General features: G+C 40.8%; 1 protein-coding gene across 3 annotated transcripts in view; it reads right to left on the bottom strand.

Moving 5' to 3' along the window:
• LOC129863386 (mu-type opioid receptor-like) overlaps positions 1–12,118 on the bottom strand; it is a 28,954-nt gene extending 16,836 nt beyond the window's left edge. The window contains exon 1 of one of the 3 annotated variants that reach the window (XM_055935341.1): positions 11,343–12,118. In XM_055935341.1, coding sequence (XP_055791316.1) covers positions 11,343–11,587 — 245 coding nt within the window. In that variant the 5' untranslated portion in view covers positions 11,588–12,118. The remainder of the gene's footprint in view (positions 1–11,342) is intronic. The other 2 variants (XM_055935349.1, XM_055935358.1) reach the window with 2 other exon arrangements.
• Between the last annotated feature and the right edge of the window lie 1,496 nt (positions 12,119–13,614).

Genomic DNA, 13,614 nt, shown 5'->3' with positions numbered 1-13,614 from the left:
AAACAGGAGTATAGCCTACCTGGTTAACATGAAAATAAACCACCAGAAAAGCGTCCTCCATTTGCTATTTAAGTGCATAGATGACATGTATTTTTTCCCTGTTTCGAGACAGGTGCATGATAATGGTCTACTCTAAAACAAAACAAATTTCACACCTACATTATTTAGTATATGTAAAGACAAGATTAAATCAAGAATAGTCTGATGGGTGACAATATTAGCCTATCACTTGTGAATGATATATTGTCACTTGTGAATGATGCCCAGCATAAGAAACTGCCTTTGTGACTTTCCTAATCATAGTTGCACACCTCATGTAGCCTAGCCCATATGCCTATATGTTTTAACAATGTTTGCATAACTAATAAAGTGCCCAAATAACTTCCTAAAATTATGCACATTAATCCGCTTTACAAAGGGTTTAGAGCCTAACTGGCATACATAAGCAGCGCGAGTTTCAGGAGATAATTTTCACCATAAAAATGCACCTTTATAATATAAGCATTACATGCATTATTGCATTTGCCTATTGCATCCCACAACTGTCTCAGACTATGTTTGGAATATTTATTTCTCACACAGAATTTTGTAGTCGTGGCCAAAAGTTTTTAGAATGACACAAATATGAATTTTCACAAAGTCTGCTGCCTCAGTTTGTATGATGGCAATTTGCATATACTCCAGGATGTTATGAAGAGTGATCAGATGAATTGCAATTAATGGCAAAGTCCCTCTTTGCCATGCAAATGAACTGAATCCCCCCAAAACATGTCCACTGCATTTCAGCTCTGCCACAAAAGGCTCAGCTGACATCATGTCAGTGATTCTCTCGTTAACACAGGTGTGAGTGTTGACGAGGACAGGGCTGCAGATCACTCTGTCATGCTGGTGAGTTCGAATAACAGACTGGAAGCTTGAAAAGGAGGGTGGTGCTTGGAATCATTGTTCTTCCTCTGTCAACCATGGTTACATGCAAGGAAACACGTGCCGTCATCTTTGCTTTGCACAAAAAGGGCTTCACAGGCAAGGATATTGCTGCCAGTAAGATTGCACCTAAATCAACCATTTATCGGATCATCAAGAACTTCAAGGAGAGCGGTTCAATTGTTGTGAAGGCTTCAGGGCACTCAAGAAAGTCCAGCAAGCGCCAGGACTGTCTCCTAAAGTTGATTCAGTTGCGGGATCGGGGCACCGCCAGTACAGAACTTGCTCAGGAATGGCAGCAGGCAGGTGTGAGTGCATCTGCACAAACAGTAGAAGACTTTGAGGATGGCCTGGTGTCAAGAAGGCAGCATAGAAGCCACTTCTCTCCAGAAAAAACATCAGGGACAGACTGATATTCTGCAAAAGGTACAGGGATTGGACTGCTGGGGGCTGGGGTAAAGTAATTTTCTCTGATGAATCCCCTCTCCGATTGTTTGGGGCATCCGGAAAAAGGCTTGTCCGGAGAAGACAAGGTGAGCGCTACCATCAGTCCTGTGTCATGCCAACAGCAAAGCATCCTGAGACCATTCACGTGTGGGGTTGTTTCCCAGCCAAGGGAGTGGGCTCACTCACAATTTTGCCTAAGAACACAGCCACGAATAAAGAATGGTACCAACACATCCTCCGAGAGCAACTTCTCTCAACCATCCAGGAACAGTTTGGTGACGAACAATGTCTTTTCCAGCATGATGGATCACCTTGCCATAAGGTAAAATTGATAACTAAGTGGCTCTGGGAACAAAACATCAATATTTTGGGTCCATGCCCAGGAAACTCTCCAGACCTTAATCCCATTGAGAACTTAAGGTCAATCCTCAAAAGGCGGGTGAACAAACAAAACCCCACAAATTCCAAGCATTGATTATGCAAGAATGGGCTGCCATCAGTCAGGATGTGGCCCAGAACTTAATTGACAGCATGCCTGGGCAGATTGCAGAGGTCTTGAAAAACAAGGGTCAACACTGCAAATATTGACTCGTTGCATCAACTTCATGTAATTGTCAATAAAAGCCTTTGACACATATGAAATGCTTGTAATTATACTTCAGTATTCCATAGTAACATCTGACAAAAATATCTTAAGACACTGAAGTAGCAAACTTTGTGGAAATTAATATTTGTGTCATTCTCAAAACCTTTGGCCACGACTGTACTTGTACTATGGGGGATAGTAGATTGACATAGGCTAGTGCTTTTGCTGTTCGTTAGGCCACCGCATCTTATTGGCTGATGAAAAGTAAATGTGGACAGTTCTTCCAATAACTTCAATATGCACCTCGGAATTGGATAAGGACGCGCGCAGTTGCGTCCCAGATGTGTCTGTCTTCACTTGTAGCCTGTGAGAAAGACCCGATCACGTGATGGAGAGCCATGTGAGTGAGAGGTGCTTAGGGGCGCGCAGCAATCAGGGCCAAGGGCCCAACGGCCACTGGCTGCAAAAGGCATGGATTTTTGGGAGGTGCATTATGGCCACAAAGGGGATGCCTCAGTGAAATTCGAGGCATTATAAAGTGCTTGTCAAATTGTGAATGAGAGACTGATAAAGTGTGTACAGCCTGCGCAAAAAACAAAGCAGACCTCATGCCTTTCAAGCAACTTTTTTCAAATCATCATTAGAGTCGCATCATGCAGCCTTACAATGTATTAAAGATCAGCCCAATGTCTGCAGAACAACGAAAGTTACACTAATAACTCTAAATTAAGCATTTAGGAGAAACTATTTCTTTGTTAACCGCTCAACACAGAATAGCCGCATGTGCGCACTCTCTCAAATCGTTTGGAGAAAATATTTATATTTTATTCAGCTATGTTCAATTGTATTCTTCATACTATAAAATAATGCCACGTAATTCTAAGGAAATCTTGTCTACTAAATGAACTAGTGTAGTCCACAGCCATTTGTCATAGCCACATTAGGACAACTCAGAGTATGCTATTCTGTTCTTGTGAAATAGACTACGATTTCTTCATATCATGCTTCTTTAGACCGGTCTAAAATAAATAATGGATTTATTGTGAAGGTGTAGGCTATATTACATGGATTTATTATATTTTTTACAGTGTGGAAGCCAGGAAGCCAGCCAACAGTGTGGAAGCCAGGAGATGCTAAATGTGTTTATGTTGATTAACAGTCAATTACCTTGAGACCGACAGTTAGTTGTTGGACAATCACCAGCTGACAAAATTTTGTGACCGCCCCAGCCCTATCTGGACCCATGTATGAATCTCCCAGAGTATACAAAAAGCCATGCCAACATGCTCTACAGTTTTCATTATTCTCATATGTGACCTTGGATGCTAACAGAAGGGAAGTTCAGAAGTATGATCAGTAATCAGTAGTGGGCGACAGTGACAGCTATGGTTGGAGTTCACTTCTTCATATTAAATGCTCTACTACGCTCATCCTGTCTCTCACACAAGAAATTTCACAGGAAAAGAGAAAATTATTGCCGGTTATAACACAGCAGAATGGAAATAGTCCCTGTGCACAATCCTGTTAAATTAGCTTTTAGTGCCTTTTTTCAATAAGAGATTTGTTTCTGGTTTAGAATGACAAGCCAATTACAAGTAGAGCAAATGTGCATCAGAAGCCTTTTTTTCTCTTAAGTTGGATGAATGGTCCTTCCTCATTAAGGAAATTGTCCCCATAATCAGGGATACCCAGATGAATCATCTCCCGATATTCTTTAGTCTGGCTCCAGATTCTTTGAGGTGGAGAGTTATTCTTATGTATCAAAGGCATGATGAACCCTCTGATGCAGCATGGAGAGAGGATGGCAGTTGCATGCCATCAAAAACAGGTTCTTTCCACCTCTGGAAATGACTCTCTCTGCTGTGATTTGAGGTTAGTGATTATGGGTGAGTCAGGCCCTTAAAATTCAATAGCCATCAAACCTCTAACATCTGCTGGGGGACAAATCCATTTGATGCCACCACCACAACCTGTTCCCCCAGACTTTGGCCGTAGTGTATTGGAGGAGAAGTCTTCCGCCCAACATGTTTCTTTTTTGTCATTTAGTAGACACTCTTATCCAGAGCAACCAGGGTTAAGTGCCTTGCTCAAGGGCACAACATATTTTTTACATAGTCAACTCGGGGATTCAAACCAGCAACCTTTTAGTTACTGGCCCAACGCTCTTAACCGCTGGGCTACCTGCTGCCCAGCAGAAAAATGTGTAGCAGGGAGCAATGGCACAGGACGCCTCCTGCAACAGCGCTGTCTGCCTCTAGTCAGTGGAAACTAGTTAGCTATGAAAGAGGGAGCACAGCCATCACAGCATCGATTAAGACAGACAGCAGCTTAACACTAAAACACTTCAGCTGCCTCATAGTAACTGCCTCTGCAATTACTGAGTGTGATGGTCCGCTCGACTGGCAAACATGATCCCACCAGTGGCAGTTACCTCCAATCAATTAGAGAAGATATCCCGGCGCAGCCAGCTGTCTTTTCTCATTATTCAGCAGATGATGTCTAGTGGAACGGATTTGCAAATACTTTTGGATATTCACTGCTGACACATGGCTGCAGGCATAAGCGACATAAGCTTATGTCGGGGTCCCAACTTACTGTTGATTGTTACAATAGTAGAATGCACAAGGTGCAATTTCAAAATGTGGTTGTGCATCAGCAGTTTTTCTCTTATGTCAGTCACTGACAGTCACTTAATTAGCATGTCAGCTAACAATTTTTAGATTGGTAAATGAGTCTAGCCAGCTATCTAAACGTGTAGTAATCATGGCCGAATACCAACCGGGCATGCAGGGCAGGTGCCCTGACCTCCCGGGGGCCCCTGTTGATTTTGATAGTTACTCTCACTCAGATATCATTAACATGGCATAAGTTGTGGCAAAATGACTATAACAGCAGAAAGCTTGCTTTAAAACTGCTACATTCTCCACTCCACATGGCAAAATGTGTCCAATTGCAGGAAATTAACTTTAAAACTTACATCTTATCTCCATCGTGGTGGGGGGGGGGGGGTCCAGCAACCAAATCTTGCTTAGGGCCCCCAAAAGGCTAGGGGCCGGCCCTGCACATGGCATGTTGTAAGGCCTAACGCACATGCATAGTGACAGTTGACATAGAGCAGATGTAAACAAGCCTTTTCACAATAGCTCCGAACTCAGAGCCACACCAGTGCAATTTATGTTGTCCCCTAACCGGCTATCACCCGGTTACTCAACCCTGCATCTTAGAGACTGCTGCTTTATATACATAGACATGGAATCACTGGTTACTTTAATAATGGAACACTAGACACTTGAATAATGTTTAAATAATGTTTACATACTGCTTTACTCATCTCATATGTATATACTGTATTCTATTCTACTGTATTTTAGTCAATGCCACTAAGACATCGCTCATTCTTATATTTATATATTTCTTAATTTGATTATTTTACTTTTATATTTGTGTGTATTGTTGTGAATTGCTGGATAGTACTGCACTGTTGGAGCTAGGAACACAAGCATTTCGCTACACCCACAATAACATCTGCTAAATATGTGTATGTGACCAATAAAATGTGATTTGATTTGAAAACATTTCGATTGTGTGGATATAGAGCAGTAACACACTATGGTATGATGAGCCTGTTTACAAAACATTGGTTAGTTTTGATTATCTGTCAAAATGCAGTTTGATTTTAGGAAATTAATGGTAACCTAGTATAACCACAGAAACAGCGCAGCAGGGTAGCCTATAGCAATCAAGGCTTGTTGCTAAGGAACAACCGGAACATCACCTCTTACTTTTTGTGATTACCTCCTCCCTATATCAAATCATACAGCCACAGATAGAACAATGAGCCAGATGTTTCACCAGAGGAGAAATCTGAAGCATCCGGTTGACATTTCCACTCAACACCAAATATGGAAGCCCAGTGGCTGGCAGTGGGAGAAGATGGATTTTGGCCAACTTTCTACACATTTTCTCATCGACGAAACATTGGATCTCAATACAGTTTTCGGTTCCCAAAACTAAAATCTGTTACGAACAGACTGGAATAAGTTTAGTAGACTTTACCGTTTGCCAAAGTTTCTAAAAATGGTGTTGTTTAGAAGGAGTGCAAGGGCGAATTGAGTGATTGCACACGAGTACCTCACAGAGTAGGCGTTCTCTAATGTAAATACATGCTAGAACGCGCCAATAAGATCTCGCTAGCTCGTGCTTGGCTCTGTCCACCTCCTTGTATCAAAAATATTTGATACAACCTTCCATTACATTCAGGCCGAGACAGTGTTTCTCCTAGATTGTTTCAGGTGGGGTCCAAAGCCCCCCAAAATCAACATGGGCCTTTAAACATTTGAATTTAAATAAATGTCCCTAATACCCATAGGACCCCACCTATATAATGGAAACAATGTGGTGAGTTCCTTTGGTACGTACCAGTTAAAGTTCTGATGAATATTCAAATGTAAAGTGGGCAATTTAGACTGACATCTTTCCTTTTCCAGTGTTTTAAAACTGGAAAGCTTTGTCAAATACATTATTCAGTTGGAAATGTCAGAGACATGTTCTCTCAAAATCTACAGTTAATATAGGAGCCAAATAAAACAGTAATGAGTCCAGTTAAAAACAGTTTTTTCTGAAGTGTGACATTTTTTGCGGCATCTCCTGAATTGTAACCCTTTCAATGGCGGAGAGAACCAAGATAAGAACTCTTAATTTGATCACCCTGCACAGCAGGGAACGCAAACTTGCATTGTGTTTGAGGTTTAAAAAGGCTTCTAAAATGTGTAACTTTCACTTTAAAATGTCAGACTGGATTTGCACTAACCCTTACAAAAATGCCCATTAATAAAAATTCACACAATAATTCACATTTCCTGTTGCTGTGAGAAACTGGTCATATTAAGATCCCACACCTGTACTATATAATGAGTGTAGACTGAATCAATGTGAGTGATGCATTCATTAACAAAGCTACTACTATCAATCATATTGTGAAGACACATTTACTGTTCAGGAGCAGTCCTATTCTTGTCCCCATCTTACCTTGAGGAAAGACTATCCCTATGGGAGGGATGCAATGGTGGAAATACAATTGTTCACCACTGCTGACCTTTCAAGACCAATATTGTTCATCTCCCTTAATAAAGATAGAAGGTAATTGAGCATAAGAAGAGGGAGATTGCCCTGCATGCTTCATCCTGCCAACAGACATCAGGAGTTAATCATAAGGAGAGCCAACATATTGAGCCCAACACAGTGTGACATAAGCTGCCTGTTGGCGATCCATAGGTGGCTGAGTTTGCGTGTACGTCAATTCTATACATGTTATTCACTTGAGTTTGAGAGGATGGAACTACTAGTATTAACCTGTATTTTCTGCCCATTTACCTGATGCTGTTTGGCATAGAGTACTGTGTGGAGCCTATTCAAACAAATTTCTATCCCCATACGACATCCAGCACATGGACGTCTTTGAAGTGGCTTTATGAAACCAACTAACATCATTGAATGAGGAGATGAGATGTGTTATTACTGAAGGGTTGTTGAATGATCGATCAGGTAACACTTACAGAAAAATATTATGTATCGATTTGAAGTGGCTTTATGAAACCTACTAACATCCTGAAATGAGGAAATGAGATGTGTTATTACTGAAGGATTGTTGAATGATCGACCAGGTAACACTTACAGAAAAAAGTTATTTGGCGATTTGCTCAGAACCCTCCTTTAAAACTTCTTCAGGATCGGTGGGTCCCCTGCGGGATGGTTGAGCTAACGTAGACTAATGTGATTAGCATGAGGTTGTAAGTAACAAGAAGATTTCCCAGGACATAGACATATCTGATATTGGCAGAAAGATTAAATGCTTGTTAATCTAACTGCACTGTACAATTTACAGTAGCTATTACAGTGAACGAATACCATGCAATTGTTTGAGGAGAGTGCACATTTTTTAACATGAAAAGTTATTAATAAACAAATTAGGCATCTTTGGGCAGTCTTGATACAAAAATTAACAAAAAGGCAACGGTTCATTGGATCAGTCTAAAATGTTGCACATACACTGCTGCCATGTAGTGGACAAAATCTAAATTGCACCTGGGCTGGAATAATACATATGGCCTTTCTCTTAAATTTCAAAGATGATGGTACAAAAACAATACAAAATAAGTGTTTTTTTTCTTTGTATTATCTTTTACCAGATCTAATGTGTTATATTCTCCTACATTCCTTTCACATTTCCACATACTTCAAAGTGTTCCTTTCAAACGGTACCAAGAAAATGGATATTCTTGCTTCAGGGCCTGAGCAACAAGCAGATAAACCCAAATCCTTCATTTTAGGCGAAAATTGAAAATCCTTAAAGAAATTGGACCTGACGTATTAGGCATACATTGAAGCAACCTGTTGATAAGAGGACTATTTAAATGATAACTCTTTATTAATCAAAATTATTTTGTTTGTGCATAGAGGAACATGTTAGCCTGAATTGATTTCCCTACCTCGTCATGTTTTGCACCCTTCAAAATGATGATAAAAAATAAGCACTAGCCTGACAACAATTAACCACCGTTTTTGTTCATCAGGGAACATATGGCCATGAAGGGTACAGGACCCTTTTGAATGCATTGTTTGTCACCTAAAAATGTAAGCGTTAACAGCAATTCAGGGAATGGATGACACCTGGTGTTTTATTGTACTGCAAGAGGCTGACTGGAGGAAAGGATGGTCTGGTAGCCTGACTGTGGGGAGGGATGGTCTGGTAGCCTGACTGTGGGGAGGGATGGTCTGGTAGCCTGACTGTGGGGAGGGATGGTCTGGTAGCCTGACTGTGGGGAGGGATGGTCTGGTAGCCTGACTGTGGGGAGGGGTGGTCTGGTAGCCTGACTGTGGGGAGGGATGGTCTGGTAGCCTGACTGTGGGGAGGGATGGTCTGGTAGCCTGACTGTGGGGAGGGATGGTCTGGTAGCCTGACTGTGGGGAGGGATGGTCTGAGAGAAAGCCTTGGTGTCTCCATGACAACAAAAAGCACTCTGCACTATTTTCCCTGCGGTTTCCTGCAGTTTTTCTGCCAACTAGAATGGATTTTCCACATGAGCGTGCAGATATCGTTCTGTGGGTGACACTGATTGTCATTTGTTTGTGCTTGTGAGAGTTTCTGGATGAAAGCACCGATCTGGTGGAAGATTGAGGGTGGGTTAGGTGTTGTTAATGGCATGAACATTGTCCACTGTGCAGCTGCTTTTAGCACATAAAGGTTCAAAAGGTATTTTAATAGCTCTAGTAAATACAGTTGGTACACACTTAGGAAAGAATCCAAATTTGAGATAGGAATGACTAACTTGATTTTGTGTACATCATGGATTGACGTCAATGCAAGATTTTCACGAGTTATGCACAGCAATCTCAGGCTACTTGTCTTTAAAAAAAAGTTTAATCAATGCCAATTAGTTCACCACCCCGGTGTTCATTGGGGTAAATGGAGGACTTTGTGAGTGTATTCTGAATTCCTCAAGGGAGTTGACTCTCTTGAGGTTATGCTTAAAGTAGCTTACATGCCTCTGAGTCATAGTGAAGTGTGGCAATGTGGCACATGTTCAGTAGGGAACACCGTAATGAAACTTGTGATGTGATTAATGAATATCTGTGTTCTTATTGGACAAGCTCAGGTAGTAGTTTGTCTGGATAAAACTGAACTCTACTCAGGAGTCTTAGACTACTACAGTATGTCATCAGCAGAGATCAGTTGGTTGTCATCTCTTTTGATCAAAGACTAAATGAAGCAGGCGAATGCTGATGTCCTACTAAGGCCACCCCGGCTGAGGAAGACATTTCTGAGAAACAGCATTGATTTACTGCTGGCCTTGAGCATTGTGGCTGGAGATACTCAACTGATTCAAAGCTTTAGGCTCTGAACAACTTGGGTATAATATGAAGGACATTAGTGAAGCTGTTTAATTAAAAACATCTCTAGCAACAGCATGCTAAAAGATGCATGAGCTCCCTTCAATCAACACACCTGTGACTAAAAGATATGTCTGTATAGAAAATGGTGTGACGCATGCTGGGACCGGTAACAAAGTAACATGTGTAACAGATGTGAAATGGCTAGCTAGTTAGCGGTGGTGCGCGCTAATAGAGTTTCAATCGGTGATGTCACTCGCTCTGAGACCTTGAAGTAGTTGTTTCCCTTACTCTGCAAGGGCTGCGGCTTTTGTAGCGCGATGGGTAACGATGCTTCGAGGGTGGCTGTTGTTGATGTGTGCCCAGGTAGGGGCGAGGAGAGGGATGGAAGCTATACTGTTACACATGTACACATGTTAATCAGAAAGCTATCAGCAGTCTCGTAACCAATCCATCCTCTCAATGTCTCCATGCAGGCCAGACTGCTGCCCAGGGCATATCAAGGGCTAAACATACAATACATTTCTAATGAGCCTTTACCTAGTGAATCATTTTTCATTGAAAGGGTATAGGCCATACTAATATTGACATATAGCCAGGTTCAGTGTAATAATAGTGCAATTACACATTGTTATATTGTACCTGTTAAGCCTGTAATTACTGTATTTTGCTTTAAGATTATTGCCAAATAACAGGACTTGTCATTTTTCTGGACAATTTGACATGCATTTTGGGAGGGTGGGGCATATGCTCCTTAAAATATCTCTATATGTTCTCAAAGTAAAGTGTTTATAACAGTTAAATATCAATTATTACAAATAATGTTAAACTCCTATGTAGCCAATTGTTTCTACTGTGCCACATCAATGGTTTCTATGGCAGCTAATGTCATGATGGTGAGTATGAGGGTCTGGAAATCCGTAGCATTTTAGCGAATCAAAATTCCTTAATATCTGGAGTTGTAAGTTGTAATTGTCTGATTAACATGACAGACATGTGATTGCAATGCTTTTTCTTGCAGCATTTTATTCTGACTAGGCTACATGGAATTACACATGGTGCAATACTCTACCTATTGACAAAAAAATGCAATATGCTTTATTTTTATGATGGCCTTCAGCACATGTTGTAATGAATTCCCTAATGAATAACAGAGGCTAAATAATGTAGCAATTTGCTGGTCAATAACATGATTTACATGCGCCTCACTCCCGGTGCCATTCCTTCACATGCTCTGTTCAGATTAATTATTGAGCAGGGTGCCATATTCATCTATAAAACAACCTGTCTTTCAATTTACCACATAATGTTCTACATTATTTAAAAGGCAACAAGTTACTCATGGTGTCCCCTTTTATGGCGGGTTACTGTCCATTGATGTTCCTACTACTTTGAAATTTACAAATACTAACCTAGGCTAGGATTTACCAAACATCTGGACAATTGTCAGGGCAGTGTAGACTATAAAACCTGGGATTAGTTTGTGATATCTTACCTGATAATGACATACATGACGAGCACGTTCCCCACCAGACCAAGCACACACACGATAGAGTAAAGTGTCGTGATTATAATCGCGATGATCACTGGTGTCGAGTCTTTGGCTAGGTTGTCTGTTCTCTCACATTTGGCCTCTATACTCACGTTATCACTGAAGTTCCGACAAAAAACACTATTGTTCATCATGGCCAAATGTAAGAAATGGTACGGTATGTCCGATGTGTTGCCACCGCTTTCCATCGTCCACTGAATAATGATGCGTTGATTTGAAGTGTAGGCTATCACTGGCGCGGCTTGCTGTATCGCTTTTTGTTGCAGGTCCACTGAAGCTGTCTGTGCTGAGGCGCTCAGCACAAGAAATCTCGGAACGATTCTCTCACCTTCCAGGCTGCACAATGTGAGTTTGAAGGCGCTTTTGTGTCACACCAAGTTAAGTACCCGTAAACACGAGTGACGGAAGGAAGATGAACATGAATGAATATGACCAATTTCCCTTAATGCTTTTTCTCAATTTATCAAAAATATGACGTCACTCCATGAACCACCTGACCTGATTCACGGGCGTTAGAAAGTGGTAATATCTGTATATAATTATTTTAAATGATTTAAGTGCGCTACAGTAGACTGCATACATTTTTCAAACTCCACACCCAGCCGCGGGTCAATCTGAAGCACAGCTGTAGACCCTGGCATATAGGCTACAATTGAAAGTCTAGTTGAAAGTGTAGGCTAGTAGCAAGCTACCAATATCAGAAAGATATAGGCTACAATTTTACAAACATGTGGTGGTGTTGGTGATGATGAGGGCGGTGGAGGAGGTGGTATCCTCTTTAGCAACAGGTGCACTTCACACACCAACAGTCACAGCATGATACAAGGTTTCACTAACTCCCAGTGCAGTGTAATGCTTGATCACGTACTGTATCTACACAACACTTTTACGCACGTAATCTCCTTTTGACACTTGTATAATGATTTGAGGTATTCTTATATTTAATGTTGTGTTGCATTATAAGTGAAAGAGGTCTGGTACCCACTTCTATAATCCAATAGGCATTGATTTGAATCATAATAATGTAACTGTGTTACATTGCTGTTTCTGGGAAATGTTAAGTGGATGACACTCATTTGTTAAATGTATTGAAGGCCGAACAATGTTTTACAGAACAAAGCCGCTGCGACACTCAAAAACATTTGATTAAGTTAGGACAAATACCACAGTGAGTCAGTCCTCTGTTTTGACTGCTTCTGTGATGTTATTATTAAAATATATCACTGCTGTAGATCACAAGCACCGTTTTTAGTTACATCACAACATATGTCCATGTCTTTGTAGCAGTGTATTCTGCTGTAGATCGCTCAGAGATTGCGGCAGGTACAGTAGCCTAGCATTTAGAGCGTTGGGTAAGTAACCGAAAGATTGAGTAGAGAAGGTGAAAATACGTCGGTGCCCTTGAGGAAGGCACTAAGTCCTAATTTGCGCCAGAGGTGCTGTACTATTATGGCTGGCCGGGTAAAACACATTTCACTGCACCTATCCAGTGTGTGACAATAGATCATTTTTTTGTATTATTATTATTATTTACAGGTTATGTACTGTACCGTACAGGGCTGATCGTTGGCCCATATTACATTGCTATCTGATTAAGGTTATACATTGTGTGGAATTCAGGCAAGTAGCTGGCATCTTATAGTTCACAGATATTTTTGTTCGCGACTATTCACTTAATCCTGTTACAGTAAAAACACATTCTTATTTCCATTGCAGGCCTGGCAAAGTATTTGTTTGGGTAGGCATACTGTTTAAAGAAAATAACGTTCTCTTTATTCAGTATGGCTAGTGTTAAAGTATTTGAAATAGAACAATTTCTATTTGAACCAAGGTAGAGCCCTATTAGGAAGATCCATTGAGATTGTAATTACAGTATGGCCTATGGAGATTCACTTTTAGGAGCTTCAAAGCATGCCCCAAGCATCAGATTGGAACTGTGGTCTTCCTTAACAATATAGACCATATTGTTCTCTTGACATTTAATTATCTTCAAGTAATGTATTCTTATTCAGTTAAGAGGTGTGCTGTTTGATTAGGTTTTCAATATGGCTAAGACATAAAAAAATGAGATTGTATTGTCCATTTGACATTTTAGTCGTTTAGCAGACACTCTTATCCAGAGCCACTTACAGTCAGTGCATTCATCGAAGGTAGGTGAGACAGCCACATATCAATTGGCCTTTTAACCCAACTCCCTGAGAAAGACACACACACA

Source organism: Salvelinus fontinalis, chromosome 1 (assembly GCF_029448725.1).
Source record: "Salvelinus fontinalis isolate EN_2023a chromosome 1, ASM2944872v1, whole genome shotgun sequence".
NCBI classification, from domain to species: Eukaryota; Metazoa; Chordata; class Actinopteri; order Salmoniformes; family Salmonidae; genus Salvelinus; species Salvelinus fontinalis.
Note: the sequence above shows the minus strand (reverse complement) of the source record. Positions and strands in the feature narration are given on the sequence as shown.